We start from the raw sequence: 16,718 nt of genomic DNA on the forward strand, positions 1-16,718 counted from the left end.
GAAAGTTTTTTAACATAAATGATTCCGTTTACTAGTGATTGCAATCTTGTGATGTTACGAAGATAAAACACGACATAAACACTTTTTAGAGATTGTAATGACACGTTTCCACGGTTATTAGCATGGTAAATTTACCAAAATTGTTATATTTGAAATTTTCATACAACACAATGATTTGGGTTATATTAACTTCGCAAAATACAAATAAAATAAAATAAAATAAAACTAATAGTCAACTTGTTGCTATAACTCAAATTAACTGTAGTTCACCACTATATTACCCCATTAAATAAAAGTGTACATAATTGTAAATCCCAAATTGGTTTGTATGTTCTTTGTATTTTCAGGTTATGTACTTGAATGCAGCAGCGAGGGATTGTATTGCGTGCACATGTGATGTGATGTGATGTGATGTGATGTGCATGCGAGTGTTTAAAAAGAGCTCGCAGGCTCCCGTTTCCTCACGCGTGGATGTGTTATCCTCTTGCGGAAGCAATTTACCGTGCGCGTAAACATAACTGGTGCACTCGGTTCTTTTTCAACTTGGTCAAGCACAGAGATTCGCTTAGGTGGCCTGGAGAAGGCGGCAGAAAATCTATCAAGGTTGGAAAACGTGCCAAATCTTGGGAATGTGTGATGTCGCTGCAGCATGATGAGGTTCAGCGGACACGTATAGCAGTGTGCATAGTGAGCACTTCTGTAGACATCCATTGTGTTATGTTGCACTCATTACAGTAGTCCCATCATAAGCTTGGGGCAGTAATTTTGGCCTTTTGTCCATCTGGGAGTATGATGCTTAGCCTGTCCAGAAGCATTGTAGCGATGGGGTCAGTCATTGCATTCTGGATGATAATGAATTAAAACAAACAAACAAACAAACAAAAAAATGCTCTTGGATGTTACTGTTGTCATCAATGTAGCATAGTACAAGTATCAGCTGGCAGTGAATGGGGATAACACCAGCGGCCTTTACTTCCTCCAGAATGTGATCCTTTAGCACTGACAGCATGCAGTCCAACAAATTGTTTTGTACTGCCTTTGATGTGCCTTTGAAAATGGTAGCTGTCTTAAGGTGCTCCAGCAGCACAACATCTAGTGATGCAACACAATCCACTAATCCCCTGAAAATGCCAGGGTTGTCTGAGTCAGTCTCGTCATGCCCACGCAAGGCCAGCTCAAAAGCCTCCCAAAACTTCACACAATTGATTTTTTTGGATAAAATATGCCTGTTTTTATCCACCTCCTCATTGTGTTTTCGTATCAAAATCCTGTGGCCGTCGTCCAGTTGCATAGCAATGTTTACTCTTCCCAATATGGATGGCTAGCTTGACAGAATTATCCAAGTGTGCCCTTGCGTTCTTGTGTTTTCTTACTCAGAAAGGTGCTTCATATCTTTCACTCCCGTAACTGTTCATGCTGGATCTGTTCCCATTATTTTAAACAGCCAGCCTGGAAAGCAAAGTAAGTTATTAGCATAACTGCACCCACATAGCCAGGCCTTTTTGGTGTACCAACTAGTACAGAAGCTCCACACGTATGGCTTTCCTTTTTCGCTAGTCTGCTGTCTGATTAAGAGGTCAGGTTGATCTGGGCCCAGCTCTTTTACCTTCAGTTTTTCTGCCAAGGTTCTCCTCTCAAACAGACTGGAGTAGAGATTTTACAGAGTTAGGTTTCGGTCTGGAAGCAGTGACAATTGCGTTCACCATTGTCATATAGTTAAAACTGCACCCCTACAGATCAGTCTAGATTTTAGCAGTAGCTCATTAGGGGCAATAAAATAATCACCCTTTTCTGATTAGATTCGAGGATGCTAATTGGCTAAATTTTATGTTATGTCTTGATTATGCATATAATTTGCAAAGATGATTTTCTATCATATCATAAACATAAACATATACATTTTGTGTGTGTGGCTCAAGGAGGATGGTACCCTATTGCCCTACTGTTCAGCCACCACTGGTCATTTGTTTGTTTGTTACTTTCAATAAACTCTGCATCTAGATCCACGTACTTGCCTGCTTGCTTTACCTCCCGTACACTACATCAGTGTCTCTCTGTGGCAGTTCTACATATGGTGTAAAAGAGTGATTTCAAATACAGAAAAGGGTAAAAGAAAAACCTTTTTTATGATGTGCAAATGCTACAAATTGTCTTGTTTCTGTGCAGACTGATCTTTGTGAGGTCATCTTGGGAATAACTCTAGAGGAAACTGAATGCCACATTGTGAATCCCAAACCTTTAGATCAGTGTACCACTAGAATGGAAGCAGAGACGGTGAGCTGAACATCACAGATCTTCCAAACTCTAATTTTCAGATTACTGCCTTTTTCACTCCGAAGAGAGTGACTTTTGTGAGTTGTGCATCCATTTAACAGCCTTTTCATGTCTCCCTTAAAGAAAGTGACAGCAAAATGTAATGTGACCGTGTTAAGTTTTGAGGGAAAAGCAGTTGTGGCGTGCTACATCTGTGACACCAAACCAGGTGCTGTAAACAATTTAATAGAATAAATATATATGTATATGCATTTATATATGTTTGTATAATTAGACACTTGACTTGCATAGCCATTCAAAGAACCCATAGTAATGTTTAAGGTCACTTTGTCAGAGTACAGAAAAGGTAATGCAGCTCCTATAAATACGATTCACATAGTGATTGTATTTTGCTCCTGTTTTTGTCCCAGATTCATATGAAATACTTATGACAAAATGCCCTGACTGCCCCAGTCTACTGCCATTGAATGACCCGAAGGCTCTGGAGAGTGTGAAAACTGCCCTGCAGAAATTCAACAAAGAATCGAATCACAAGTCTTACTTTAAACTGTTGGAAGTGGGAAGGATCAGCACACAGGTAAAGTCTATATTTTTGTAAATATAGTAAATGTATTTTTTAGTAAATAAAAAAAGTTAATATTTTATGCAAATTCATGAGCGGAAATGTTTCTTGGGACACAAGCTTGATTACACGTGCCATTTTATTCCAAAGTTGAGTCCAAACTACAAGGCCTTGATATACTCCCGGCCAGTGTTCGAACTATACCGTAGACTTCGGGGGAGCCCACTTGTTTTTATTTTTTTTTATAACGGGGGGGTTCGTCTGCTTGCGCGTGGGGACTTACAAAGACACATAACAGCTACAAGTGTATGCACTACCTGCTTTATGCAAGCACTATATAGGATAAATCACTATACAGGATTTACCCCATTATGCTTTATCGACACGAATTGATCTGTGAAACAACAAACAGCCACCCACAAATAGTCTATAAACAAAGTATCCGGCTGTCTTTGAGTTCACATGAACAACGGTTAAAGTTACTCGTCGTCAGGCTACAGAAGAATACCATAATTCCTCCGGTCAATTAGACATAAGACATCAAGAGTAACGCAGACCTATTATAACCCAGCCACAACACATAATTGCGAATAACATGCCTTACCTTAACACAGAATCGACCACAGAGTCCAACGTTTATATTTGTTCTACGAATCTTTGAGTTAACATGTACTAAACATGAGTGGAATTTGCACCGCAGCGCCCCACAGCTTGATGCTCATGACAAGAATAGCATGTATAGTTATCTTTATTGAAGTGAATTAGGTTTAAATCGCCGTCATGCATGCATGAATGAATGATATTTTTGCAATTTTACACATAATAATCCACGATGATCATATTACACAAAACTGAAATTGCACGTCAAAATAACACATTGTCAATATTTTTTGAGACCCCCCAAAATTTCACAAATCACGTTTTCAGGGGAGCCCATGTCTTAATAAGGGGAGCCGAGCTCCCCCTAGCTTCCCCGTAGTTCGCACCCTGCTCCCGGCAAAGTTATTTTTTGTTCTTTGCTTAGGTAAAAGAAGTTGGAAATACCTGAGCAGCGGTTTACTGTTAGTGAATATCCCCACACCACCCATGCTGCAGCATTTGTAAATATGTGCTGCGTGTTTTTCTCTCAATAACAAAATAAACACACAACAAACATTACAGCGATGAGAAAACAGCAGTTAAGAGAGCATCTGATCATAGCGATGTTTGCACCAGCTTGACAACTCTGCACATTAGTCATCATGTTTATTTATAATGAACTTTATATAATAGATTGCTTTAAAGCTTTACAGTATTAAACATGAGAAATCAGTGTCACTTTCAATTAGAATTACAACTACACTGTAGAAAAAATTACGTAGTTTTTACAAAAAAAAAAAATTTGTAAGTACAGAAAAACTGTAAACATTTATAAAACTGTAATTTACAAACAAGAAAATCTGAATGTAAACCAGTAAATTTTAAATCTGTTTTGTACCCTTAACATATACTGACAACCACCATAATAATGCAGGTGGTAAATGAGAAAGCCAAATGAAGTATCAAAGTTCATCACAAGTAGATTTTCCACAGATATACACTAATATAATATAATGTAAATATAATAAGTCATTCACGCAAACACAAAACACCTTCATAGTAACACATACGACACTTAAATAATGCAATAAACTTTCATTAAACAACAGAAAATGTAACATAAAACCCTAATGTACATAACTGACAGCAAAAACTATTAAGAAACATGATTATTTAAAAATACTTTCAAATGTGGAGTGTCACGCAGGGAATTCTGGGAATATCAGTTTACAGTGTTTTACTGTAAATTATATGTTGATTTGTTCTTTTTTTTTTCTTCTAAAACAGTATTTTACTGTAAAATTACATGAAATGTATGGTTAGATCTTTTACAGTTTTCCCTGTATATAGTATGGGAACTTACTGTTAACCTATTAATAGTTTTTTTTCCCGTAGCGTTTTTACAATATTTTACAGTTAAAACAAACTCCAACTGAATTGTTTTATTCCCTGTGAATACTGAATTTATTGACACAGACAATTGAAGGTAAAGGCCCAGACACACCAAACCAACATTAAAAAAACTTGTGGCAAGAAAAGCTGACTATGTTGTTGCCTCAAACATCTGCGTCTGGACCAAAAAGTTGAGTTTGAACACACTGCAAAGATTACAGGCAACGGACAACTAGCACACATGTTCTGTGCCTGCATGAATGGAAATAACTCTCCAAAGTATGTTCAGTTGAATAGTATATGCTTGCTTTGCATCTGAGTAGATGTTTCTGGCCTCACACAGCAATTCTGTTTTATCAGACATTACTGTGACATAAACAGACAACTTTTTGAATATGGTCATTATGTTGTTTGCTTGTAAGTGGTTTGCATGTTAACAGAATATTTGTCTATTTTCTTAGTGGATGTTTTCAGGTCAAGGCTTCTTTGTGCAGTTCGCCATTACGGAGACAAACTGTCCGAAAAGGGTGGCATACCGGAAACAAAAAGCATGCAAGGCTTTGTGTGGAGTTAAAGCTGTAAGTGCACATGTTCATTACTTATGTCAGACTAGTGGAAAGAAAACATCCAAAATACACATTGTTTGTTGTAATACACAAGTGTTTATTTTATTACACTATTTGTGTCTGTAGATTTCAACTATACCATACATACATATACCATACATAACAATACCACAAATATACCATACAACAAAGGCTGTTTTCTCAAAATAATTTTGTTCTCATGCACTGAACCAGAAATCATCTTAGGGTTATGTACATAACCTATTTCCCTAATGAGTGATTGAGATGCTGTGCCATGATGGTGATGCTATGGGAACACCTTGAGTATGACTGGTGTTTGAGACGTGTGAATACATGGCAATCTTGTTTGGCAACGGTAGTCATATAATGTCACTGGCATTCCAGCATAAAGGGTGCCCACGTAAAGCCACGGTCACACTAATTTGTGAACATACAAAAATTTTTTGGATACTGCAATGTTTGTGATATGGGTAACACACTGCCTAATAAACAGACCCTCAGGGAAGCAAGCCGACATACTCTTGCCAGGCTGCTTCCTCCAGTCTAAAGAATGGATAGGGCAAATGAGAGAGTGGGACGCAAATACCATCCTACTACCTCTCTCCTATGTAGCCCTTACTAGCTGATGCTTGCTATATGTTTTTTTACATGGTTCTAACAAGGAGGTGTGCTGACACCACACAGCGACCTCCAGCCAATGTGCTGGAGAGGGTGACACAAGTTGGATACTCATCCATTTTTCTATTCTGTCATTTGACCCGTTCCTTGTAAACCCTGAGGAAGTGTGTAAAGACAAATGCATCCAAATCCACACTTTCACCTCCAGCTCACAGTGATGGAGGGGGGTGACAGAGAAAGTGGGATGTCAAAGTCCCCTTTTGTCTCACCCATTCCTTCAGTAAGTATGTCAACATAGATGCATCTACATCTACACTATCACCTCCAGCTTTCACTGCTGGAGGGGCCAACAGAAGGGCAGGTGGGATGCTAATGGCAAAAAAGTCCACTTGTTTGCTCTATCAATTTGCCCATTCCTTATAATCTTTAGGAAGCATGCTAACATAGGTGTATCTACGTCCAAACTATCTCCTCCAGTTTATAGCACTGGAGCATTGGAGTAAGATGAGGAAGTGGGATACAAATAGTGACTCTGCTTCACTCCTTGACTCTTAGGATGGGGAGCGCGGGCAGCCACGCTCACCTTCTGACCCTCCCTCCAAGAACTGCGATCTGATTCCGGGTCAGAATTGTTTGTGGGGTGTAACAATGTTCATCGTTAAGGTCAGAAGGAGGCGGGAACCGGCAGACGCTTAACATAAATTACATTCCAAAATAAACAAACAACGAAAACAAAAGTAAGCGGCAGCCCCTCATGGACGACTGCCACACAAACATAAACAAAAGGTAACATAAAATGTCCCAGGTCTGGTCCTCTCTCGTCCTCCACCATCTTATCCTTCTGGAGCTCCTCCGTGGGACTTGAGACTGGTGTGTGGTGCAGCTGATGTTACTCATTATCATTTGCTCCACTAGCCCCGCCCCACTTGTCACACAGGGGCTAAAGGACCCTGACTGTGGTGGGGAATTAACCTTTTGAATAGCTCGCAAGTGACTTTTGTCATTTTTTAACCTGGGACATCTTCTTGAGAGCCGAATATGGTTTATTCCTCTGGGGTCTGAGGGGGGTTACCTTAAAGACAAAGGGCCTTCCCCTAATGGGCCATCAGTGTGGAATGTGACTGTGAGGCAGGTAAGAAAGAATTTGAGGAGATTAAGAGAATGGTTTTCTTTGTTTGTTTGTAGTTTATTTACAACACAGTTCATAATATAAACAAAATTTAAATAATGAAGGTCAAAGGCACATAATTGAGCACACTGATTTGAACACAGAGACTTGAACAGTCACACACCTTTGTGCCATTCCTAGAAACAATTGCTGTTCAACTGTAAACACAAGTGAACCATACCTGGTATTTCCAAGGTGTTTGCTGCTTCTTTTGTCATTCACTGAAGAAAAAACTGCCCTGCCATCAGCAGTCAGTGAGGGAACTCACCTTCACCATGATCATGTAGAATATCAATCCAATGTAGCGGAACAGCTTGCTGATGCTGACATCTGACTATTTGTATTTATGGAGCTTTGCAATTGACCCTTCGCAAAGACCCCGCCCCCCTTAGTTACTGTTGCTATGTCCAACAAGCCATTCCACTCTCATGCCACACATCATGTTCTCACGCAGTGAAAAATACAATCGCGGAACAAAGAGGACACTGACAACGGCCCGACAGACAAGGCAGGGCAGGTTACTTCTAGTATGAAACAAAGTCTTAGCTTTCAAAAATGGGTAATGTTTTAAGAAATTAAAACAATAAATACGGTTTTGTGGCTTTCCGTCGTGACAGATCACTGTAGCACCTCAGTTCAAACGTGAACCGATCATCTTTCATATTTACTTAAAGCATGAAATAAACATGAATGAACATCAGAAGGATTTTTTAAAAATAATTTCAACTGCAGAAAGACATCGATACACACCATTTTTCAAGTTTTAAGTTTACTGAAGTTAGTCTACTCTCCTGTCTGATTTGTTTGTCGGACAAAATGGCGGATTCGGCATTATGATTGGTCAGATCGCCTGTCAATCAAGCTCCCTGCGAAGGGTCAATTGTCCTGGCATCCTAGGCATTTGTGTTGTGGCACTGAGTTGGTACCGCACTCTCAGAGAAAAACAATTTGAAGAGACCCAGGGGAGAGTTTGAGTCAGCAGGATTCATCTGTGGTCCAGGTCCCTCTGCATGCAGGTATCTGGTCACTGCATAAAAAGTAAACAGCTGTGAGCATGCTGATTTCAGGAGCAACTGTATTATTAACATTAGCAATCAATAATGTTGCCCACTCATAAAAAAAACATCATTTTGTATTGTCATACAAGCACATATGCGTTGTATGTATTATCACACAGTACATAAACAATATATTTATATTTTAGAAACTAAATTATTACTTCTTACCACATCATAAATATCTACATCTGAGCAGATAGCCTATTCGTGAGCACAGTATTCACAGTAAAACACTGATATAAACATTCTTAGACTGTTACATTCATCATGTTGCAGTGTAAACTTTCATTTTATTTTAATACCGCATTATACATTATACCGTTTATTCCTCATAGCACGTCTTCTTCCAGAAATGATGAAAAGTAGATGAATCTTCCTGCTTTGTTTACGGAGGTGATGTAGGCATTTACATCTCACGTGGATCACAGATAATAAGCTCAGACAGGAAAGACTGAATGACTAAACTTATTCTAAATATTGGCGCTATCATTCTTTGTCAGTGCGGCTGTGCATTATCAAACTCTATGTGAAAACTTCAGTGCTTTTCACGATGTGCTGGGGAAATCATCGGCTAGCAGCTCCCTTCTCACACACACCTGATCTGCTGATACTGTATTGAAAAGCCAGACTAGATCGCACATGTTTCTGGACATATCATAAACGGGAACACTTATGCCATCTCTCAATGATGTTTCATCTCATTCACTCACATATGATGAAAGCTAAAGGTGGTCCAAATTAATTTCAGTAATCAGAGTATACTGTATATTTAGAAAGTATCAGAGTATATATATTATTTAAATAAATGCTCATTGATGCGAGCAGACTGAATGAGTACTTCTGGTAATGTTGCGACAGCTGGTGAATTAAAACCACCCACCGGTAAATTTGAGCACGGTCTGTTAAAAACATACGTTTTCAAAATTGAACATAACTGCTTCAAACTAAACGAACTAAACGTAAAAGTATCATCAAGTTATGTTTACAACAGGCCTTATTTTACTCATAAATTGAAAAACCCCATTATAAAACCCCTTAGGAAAATCTTGAAGGAACCCACGGCGAATTACTCTTCCGGATTATGATGTCATCGTTCCCCCACTCTGCTGGCCTATTTGCATTCTCATGCAGCCTCTCTGCTGTTGTTGTTTTGTGCAGATGTTTTATGTAGCATAATTTCACACAGACCATTCTGTTTTTGTATGAAATTTTGAAATGATACATTGACATTTTAAAGGGGTTAAAATAATCACATTTTGTTGCTTTGCAGCCTGAAATGAAGATGGACAGAATTTTTGTTCTATCCAGCTGTATTTACTCAGTGCAACTTATAACATCCAGGTGAAAGATATAACACCGATCTGAAAAAAACAAAAAATAGAATCACTGAGTTGGAAAAGGGATCACTCCCTTCATAAAAATGATTTGTAAACTCAATCAGGTGTAGCTGATCACCTTTTGACTTTCAACCGTAATCAGCTCTGGTTATTTCGCTTAGCTCATGAAAAGAGCATAAAAAGTGCTTTCCTGGAGCATTTCAGTCCTTGGTAGGGCAACTGAAGCAAACAATCAAGGCACTGACTAGAAGGAACTAAGGGTATATAAACACTAGGGCTGCGTCTGAAAGCCTAGGCAGCTGACTTGCTGCCTAAATGCCCTATCAGGCAATGACTTTGCAGGCAGCATTTTTGCATGAAGGCACCTCAGGAAAATGATTCTGGACAGGCTTCTGAGGCAGCATAACGGTTTAAAGCAGCACTATTTTTCTGTGTTCAAAATTTGCAAAATGTATATAAAGAGCGAGTACATCATGAATTCATCTTCCAAACCATGTTTTTGTCTTATTCCGAATCACTACGGTACACTTATAATAAGTACTTATATTTGGACTATTGTACAAAAGTTCCCTTTCGATACTTCCCTCGTACTGCATCGCTAGACGCTGCGGGAAACTCCTTTTCTCCGATTTACTGAAGCCTTTTTTTTTTCAATCACAGCAGTGCATCTGCACTGCCACTGTTTCAGAAATTAACCAATTACGGCGCAGCAGAGCTGCGCGAGCCTATGGCGAAGCAGCGCGCCCGAGCCCGCCAAAATGGGCGGGGCATCTGGCTATATAAGCAGGCGCTCGGCATAGGATCACTGATTCTTTCTCATTCAGCGACGACATCTACTGCTCTTCACTGATTCTACGAGATTTTAAGCCTTCGCCTGCAAGCTGATCCAGCCGCCGTTCTGCAGCAGCAAGATCAGCTTGCCGCCTCCGCTCTCTGCTCACCGCTTGCAGCTCGCCGCCCACAGCTCGCCGTTCGCAGCTCTCAAGCAGCACCGGATCAGATCACCGCTTCAAGCAGCTCTGTTCCCGTGTCGCTCTCAAGGCAGCCCCGGTCAGCGCTTTGCTCACGAGCCGTCTGCAGAGCGCCTGTGTTGACGCTTTCCTGCTTCTGGGGAAATCCCACGCAGAAGCCACGCTCACTGAGATGTCATGCTCCCACTGCGAGAGCATGAGCCTCACCTCTTTGCGCTCGCGGATAGCTTTCTTTTCAGAAAGCGACCCCGCCCCTCGCGCCCCCCCGTTTCCTTCCTCCCAGGAACCTGTGAGGAAAAAACAGCGGGGTAGAGGATATCAGCGCTCGGATATGAGTGAGTTTACGTCGGCTCAAGGCCCACGTACCTCACTCTCTCCACAAAGAGAGGTTTCCCCCGTCTCGTTCTCCCATTCAAACCAGCGCCCCTCTGCCATCGCGAGTGACCTGGTCTCGTTTGGGGGATCAGATGACGAGCCGCTTAATGACAGTATGTCCCTAGCGGCCTCGGATGCTGAGGATCTCTACTCCATTCAGAGCACAGGTAATCACACTCTCCGCACTCCGAGGCTTCAGTAAATCGGAGAAAAGGAGTTTCCCGCAGCGTCTAGCGACGCAGTACTCGTTCCCATATCTCAGGGAACCGAGGTTACGTAAGTAACCGAGTATGTTATTATATTATTAAAATAAGTATTTGTCTCATCTGTCTTTAGGATCATGACTTCTTCCAGCACTTGGAGATGCATATGTGCTCTGAGTTTAAACCGAATACGTTACATAGTGCTGCTTTAATGATCTACAACAAAATAGAATGAGTTTTGGTGATAACTAAATTAATATTTAATTACTATAATACTGATTTCTCGCTAGAACTAACATCAGTGGCGTACCGCACATCGTATGGTGCTTTTCCATTGCGTGGTATGACTCGGCTCGGCTCGGTTTGGTTTGCGTTTCCACTGCAGTTCAGTACCGCTTTAGAGTGGGCGGGATTATTCACATGTCGTTATAGTTGCGCCGTACTGTACCCAGTGGAAAACCCCCCAAAAGTGAACCGTACCGAGCCGTACCATGCAGTGGAAAAGCGCCATTAGAGGCCCCCCACAAAGAACAAGATGGGGCCCCTCCCATCAGCAGTGATGTCTTGTATGAAAATTTATTGTGCACCTGCTGCAATTTGAGTCCGTCTCTCCCATTTACATAACTGATTTATCAGTAATGAATGTGGTGAATTATCATTGCATTGATGCATTTCATGTAGGCTAATGGCCAGCACGTTTCAGTTCAAACACCGTCCTACATAAGACTCGCTAACTGTTTAAAAAAATTATACAAGCAAAATTCATGTCTTTCAGTAAGAAAATGAACAGTAAAAAAAAAAAAAAAACTAGGAGAAAAACAAATTAAAGGAATAACTATATATGCTACATTTTGAGAAAAATTAACTTTCTATACATATACCAACTTTTGCAATTAACTTATTTATACTTTTTATTAACTGACAACCACAAACAAGCAAAACTCTACCGAATCCTTTGCGCTCTCCGAGCGTTTTGGTGCGCAAAGTCTTTGACTGCAGCTTTAATGTCGATGTTGCAAGCGTGGGCATTCTCAATACTTAAAAGAGCTAAACTGGACAGTCTTCTTTCTTGTAACATTGTGCTCCGGAGAAATGTCTTGATGACTTTCAATTTTGAGAACGAACGATTACTTGCATGACCAAATCTGGTGACAAGTCGTCAGTGAACCGCTAAAGCGTTTGCCATTGAAACATTGTCAGAGAAGCGCAGCAGCGGACCAGGGCACAATATAACATATACATTTAAATATATTTCACTTAAATAATTAACAGATTAACAAAATGAAAGGAAAATAAATGTGCTGAGTTTCTATTCATTGGGATGCGATCCAAAGTTCATTAAAAGGAAAACGAGGCGGAAAGCTGTTTTCTCTATTTTGCAAAAGCTTTACAGTTTTCTTTTCATTCATTCGTTCTTTCTTTCTTTTTTATTATTATTATTATTTTGCCAAGGCTTTACAGTGATGAATGATGTCTTGCTTGTGTGACCAACCTGCGTTGGTATGACTAAATTACGATTAACAGTTGGGAAAACAAAGCAGTGATCGCGCTGGCAACTCACGCGCACACACAACATTTTTGCTACCTTGACATTGCAGCCTGTTCATTATCAAAATAATATATATAAAGAAACATATAAAAGTTACAATGCTCAATTGAAATAGTCCGTTGTTGCATTCAGCATGACCAGCGCGTCACTGTGCTGTTATAGCCTTTGTAAAGGATGATGATTTACATCGATAATGCGAGTTAAGTGTAAAACCTTTATGTAATAAATGTTGCAAATATGGAAACATTTGGATTTGTGCCGAACGAGAGAGGTAGTTTCTCTTTAAATTAATTTGTTTTTGGCTTGACGTTTAGCCTAAATACTGTTACCTTTAGAGGATTTGTTGTGGAGGGAAGGGAATAAAATAGCATGTGTTTATAATGTTTGTAAACATTTTGATTTACAGGTATTTTAGCCTACATTATTTATGAATGTAATAATAAAATGTGACGTATGTTTTTTCCTCTCAAAACGCAATTTTATACAAGTGGCGTTTTTTTAACCATGCAGCAAACATTTTAAATATCTTGAAAAAATACTTTAATGTCTTTAAAGCGTTGACATTTTTTTCTTTTAAAACATTAGGGTTAGGCCAAAATCTAGAAAAGATGATGCTGGCTATGACTTAGCGCAGGCTACGAGATCAAGACTCTCTTTGTTTTTCTTTTTCTTTCTTTTCTTTTTGAGTAGCCGAAAGAAAACTCTGTACTTTATTATTATTATTATTGGCAAAGATTAAATTTAAAAAATAACGCTAACCATTTTTTCTACTCAAACCGGTTTCAGAACGGTAATAATACAGAGAAATGCATGAAGAGAAACGGTATAATACCGATTCTGCTCGGAGTGAAGCGTTTTTTTTTTTCTTTCCGTTTTTAAGCCCTGCGTAAAGCATATGGAGCCCCGTACGTGACATGCAGAAACAAATTTAAATTGTGAGCACGAATTCGTTTTCTCATTTTACAAAATTTTGTGCATGATATTACTAAATCGTGGCCAGGATTTAGTTGAATCAAATCAACGAATTAATTATTAGATCGTGCACACCATTTACTCATTGAAGGTATCTCATGAGACAGGAAGTGAAGCTAAAGCTGGCTGCACACTAGACGATTTTCAAATCTTAAAAGATTTTAAAACCATGGGAGACCACAGACATGAAGACAGTTCAAACGATTTTTAGCCTTATAATCCTCTAAATGCGCACACTAGATGATTCCAGCAGACCTCGAGACCACACACTTGATGATTGTAGGAACGATTTCACAGTGACACGAGATCTCACGGACACTCGCAAGATCAAACGTGACTAGAGAAGAAAAACAAATAGAGGACAATCAATGTTGTCAGCTGGCTCTCCCGGCACGCGTTCTGTTGTACAGTGAAAAACAAAGTATAGAAAAGAATATGGGTGATGTTCTCTACTTTCATGGCATGTTTGTGGCTGCCAAGTTTCAGCTATAGAAGCATGCAACATCCGGTAGGTGATGCTTACTCGCTCTCATTGGCTATCACGTCAGAGGCAGCCCGATCAAGAGTCTTACATATCAAGCATGTTTGATATTTACGATTTGAGTTTGGCGACGCTCCGTCTCGATCAGGAACAGATAAATAATTGTAATGACACCACACAATAGAGGATTTTTCGGACAAAAAATCATTTGCAACAAGCCGCGAATCGGGCCGGGGGTGCAAATCGGGCTTAAAATCGGCCTTAAAATCCTCTAGTGCGCGGCCAGCCTAATTTTGGATTTGGACGTGCCTTGATGCCTTCCTACCTTGGAATGCATCCTCCGAAGGCAGCATTATAGAGTCGGACACAGCATGGGACTACCGAGATAATTAAAGAACACAGGTGGAAACAAATTAATTAATCAACAAACTAGGTGATACAATGGGGCAAACATGACAGAACCAAAAACACTGAAAACACGGCAAAAACATTACAGAAGCACAGTGAAGTCTATTATTAAGAGGTGGAAGGTATTTGTTATAACACAGACCCTCCCTGGATCAGGACGTCGTTCCAAACTGAAAGAGCAGGTGACCAGAACTGTATTCAGAAAAACAGAAAAACTGGTCAGAGAGGCGACCAAGAGGCCTACAGCAACTCTGAAGCAGCTGCAGGAATTTATGACAAAGAGTGGTCATTGTGTGCATGTGATAACAACATCACAAACTCTCCACAAGTGTGGCTTGTATGGGAGGGTTGCAAGAAAAAAAGCCACTCCTCAAGAAAGCCCACATGCAGTCACGACTGAGCTTTGCCAAAATGCACCTTGTAGATTCTGAGGCAGATGAGACTTATTTATTATTTAATTATTTGGCCTCAACACCAAATGATATATCTGGTGGAAATCCAGTACAGATCATCATTCAAATAACAGCATTCCTCCAGTAAAGCATGGTGGTAATATCCTGTTATGGGATGTTTCTCTCCAGCAGGGACTGAAGCACTTGTCAGGATAGAAGGAAAAATGGATGGGGCAAAATACGGTCAAATTCTTGAGGAAAATCTGCCACCCTCTGCCAGAAAGTTGTCAATGGGAAGAAGGTTTACCTTCCAACAAGACAATGACCCAAAGCACACAGCAAAACTGACACACAGTGGTTAAAGAAGAAATGAATGTCCTTGCAAGGCCTAGTCTGAGCACAGACCTAAACCCCACTGAAAATCTGTGGAATGACTTGAAGACTGCAGTCCACAAACTTGAGCAGTTCTGCAAAGAAGAGCTGGCAAATATTGCAAAGTCTAGATGTGCAGAGTTAGTAGAGACAAATCCCAACAGACTAAAGGCTGTAATTAAAGCAAAAGGTGGTTCAACAAAATACTGACACAAGTGGGTGATCCTTTTTCCAAATCAGTGATTCGTTTTTTTTTTTCTGACATGTTGGTGTTATATCTTTTACTTGCACTGAATAAATACAGCTGGATTAAACAAAAATGGACCGATTTCAGGCTGCAGAGCAACAAACGTTGACTATTTTAAAGGGGGGTGATTCTTTTCTATACCCACTGTGTGTGTGTGTGTGTGTATATATATATACTGTATATATATATATATATATGTATATGTGTGTGTGTGCGTGTGTGTGTGTGTATGTGATTTGTTCATTCTCTTTACATTTTATTTAATTGACAAAAGTACAAAGTAAATATTTATAAACAAATTTTGATTTTGATGGCTGAAATACACTCCAAAAAAGGGACAGAGGCAAAGTAAAAGTCACCTTTATTTATATAGCGCTTTTAACAATACAAAAGTGAAAAAATAAAAGTGAAAAGGTTATAGAATATCCAAATGTTGAAACAGTAAGCAGGTGAACTGGTAATAGGTGAGGGGATCATGTTGGGGATTAATGATTAATGGAGCATCTCAGTCTTTGCAAGCAAAGCTGGATCATGGCTTATCACTTTGTACAAAATTTCATGAGAAATAAAAAATAAGTTCTCAATTCAAAATTGCAAAGAATTTAGGTCTTTCACCAACTACCATACATAATATTGTGAAAAGATTCAGGGAATCCAGATAAATGTGTAGGGCAAGGCAGGAAACCTCAGGTGAATGTGCATGCACATTAGCCCTCAGATGGCACTGCATAAGAATTTGTCATGCTTAGGGATGCAGCGATTGACCGGTTTCGCGATTAACCATGCTTTAAAACGTCACGGTTAATTAATCGTAAAGGTTCCGCTAAACCGAGTGTTTCTGTTACATGGAAAGGAACTGTTGCAGTTTGTGCAAAACGAAAACAAAGTTACACTAGCTAACACCAGGTTAAAATGCAGCCTGGTCTCATGTTTATACGTAGGTATTAATACGTAACATTTACAAGCACAAAACGTACACTTTTGTACGTTTTTATTAATGTTAAAATGTACAATTTAGACGTATTTCAACGTTTAAAACGTACAAATCGCTACGTATTTTTAGCTAAAAAACGTAAAAATATTTACGTATCTTTTATATCATCAAGATATTCATATCAATGCATTTTTATAATTTTATCAATAAGCGATTTAGATTTTTAGACCCCTTAACCT

General features: G+C 39.5%; 1 protein-coding gene across 10 annotated transcripts in view; it reads left to right on the top strand.

Annotated features, from left to right (window-relative positions):
- Positions 1–16,718, top strand: part of LOC107689379 (ribosome-binding protein 1-like) — a 41,377-nt gene that overhangs the window by 9,563 nt on the left and 15,096 nt on the right. For all 10 annotated transcript variants that reach the window (XM_016487375.1, XM_016487518.1, XM_016487452.1 and 7 more), the window contains exons 2-5: positions 2,167–2,274; positions 2,398–2,482; positions 2,685–2,851; positions 5,269–5,385. In XM_016487375.1, coding sequence (XP_016342861.1) covers positions 2,167–2,274; positions 2,398–2,482; positions 2,685–2,851; positions 5,269–5,385 — 477 coding nt within the window. The remainder of the gene's footprint in view (positions 1–2,166; positions 2,275–2,397; positions 2,483–2,684; positions 2,852–5,268; positions 5,386–16,718) is intronic.

The sequence above is a fragment of the Sinocyclocheilus anshuiensis genome, unplaced genomic scaffold (assembly GCF_001515605.1).
Source record: "Sinocyclocheilus anshuiensis isolate Anshui unplaced genomic scaffold, SAMN03320099.WGS_v1.1 scaffold345, whole genome shotgun sequence".
Classification (NCBI taxonomy): Eukaryota; Metazoa; Chordata; class Actinopteri; order Cypriniformes; family Cyprinidae; genus Sinocyclocheilus; species Sinocyclocheilus anshuiensis.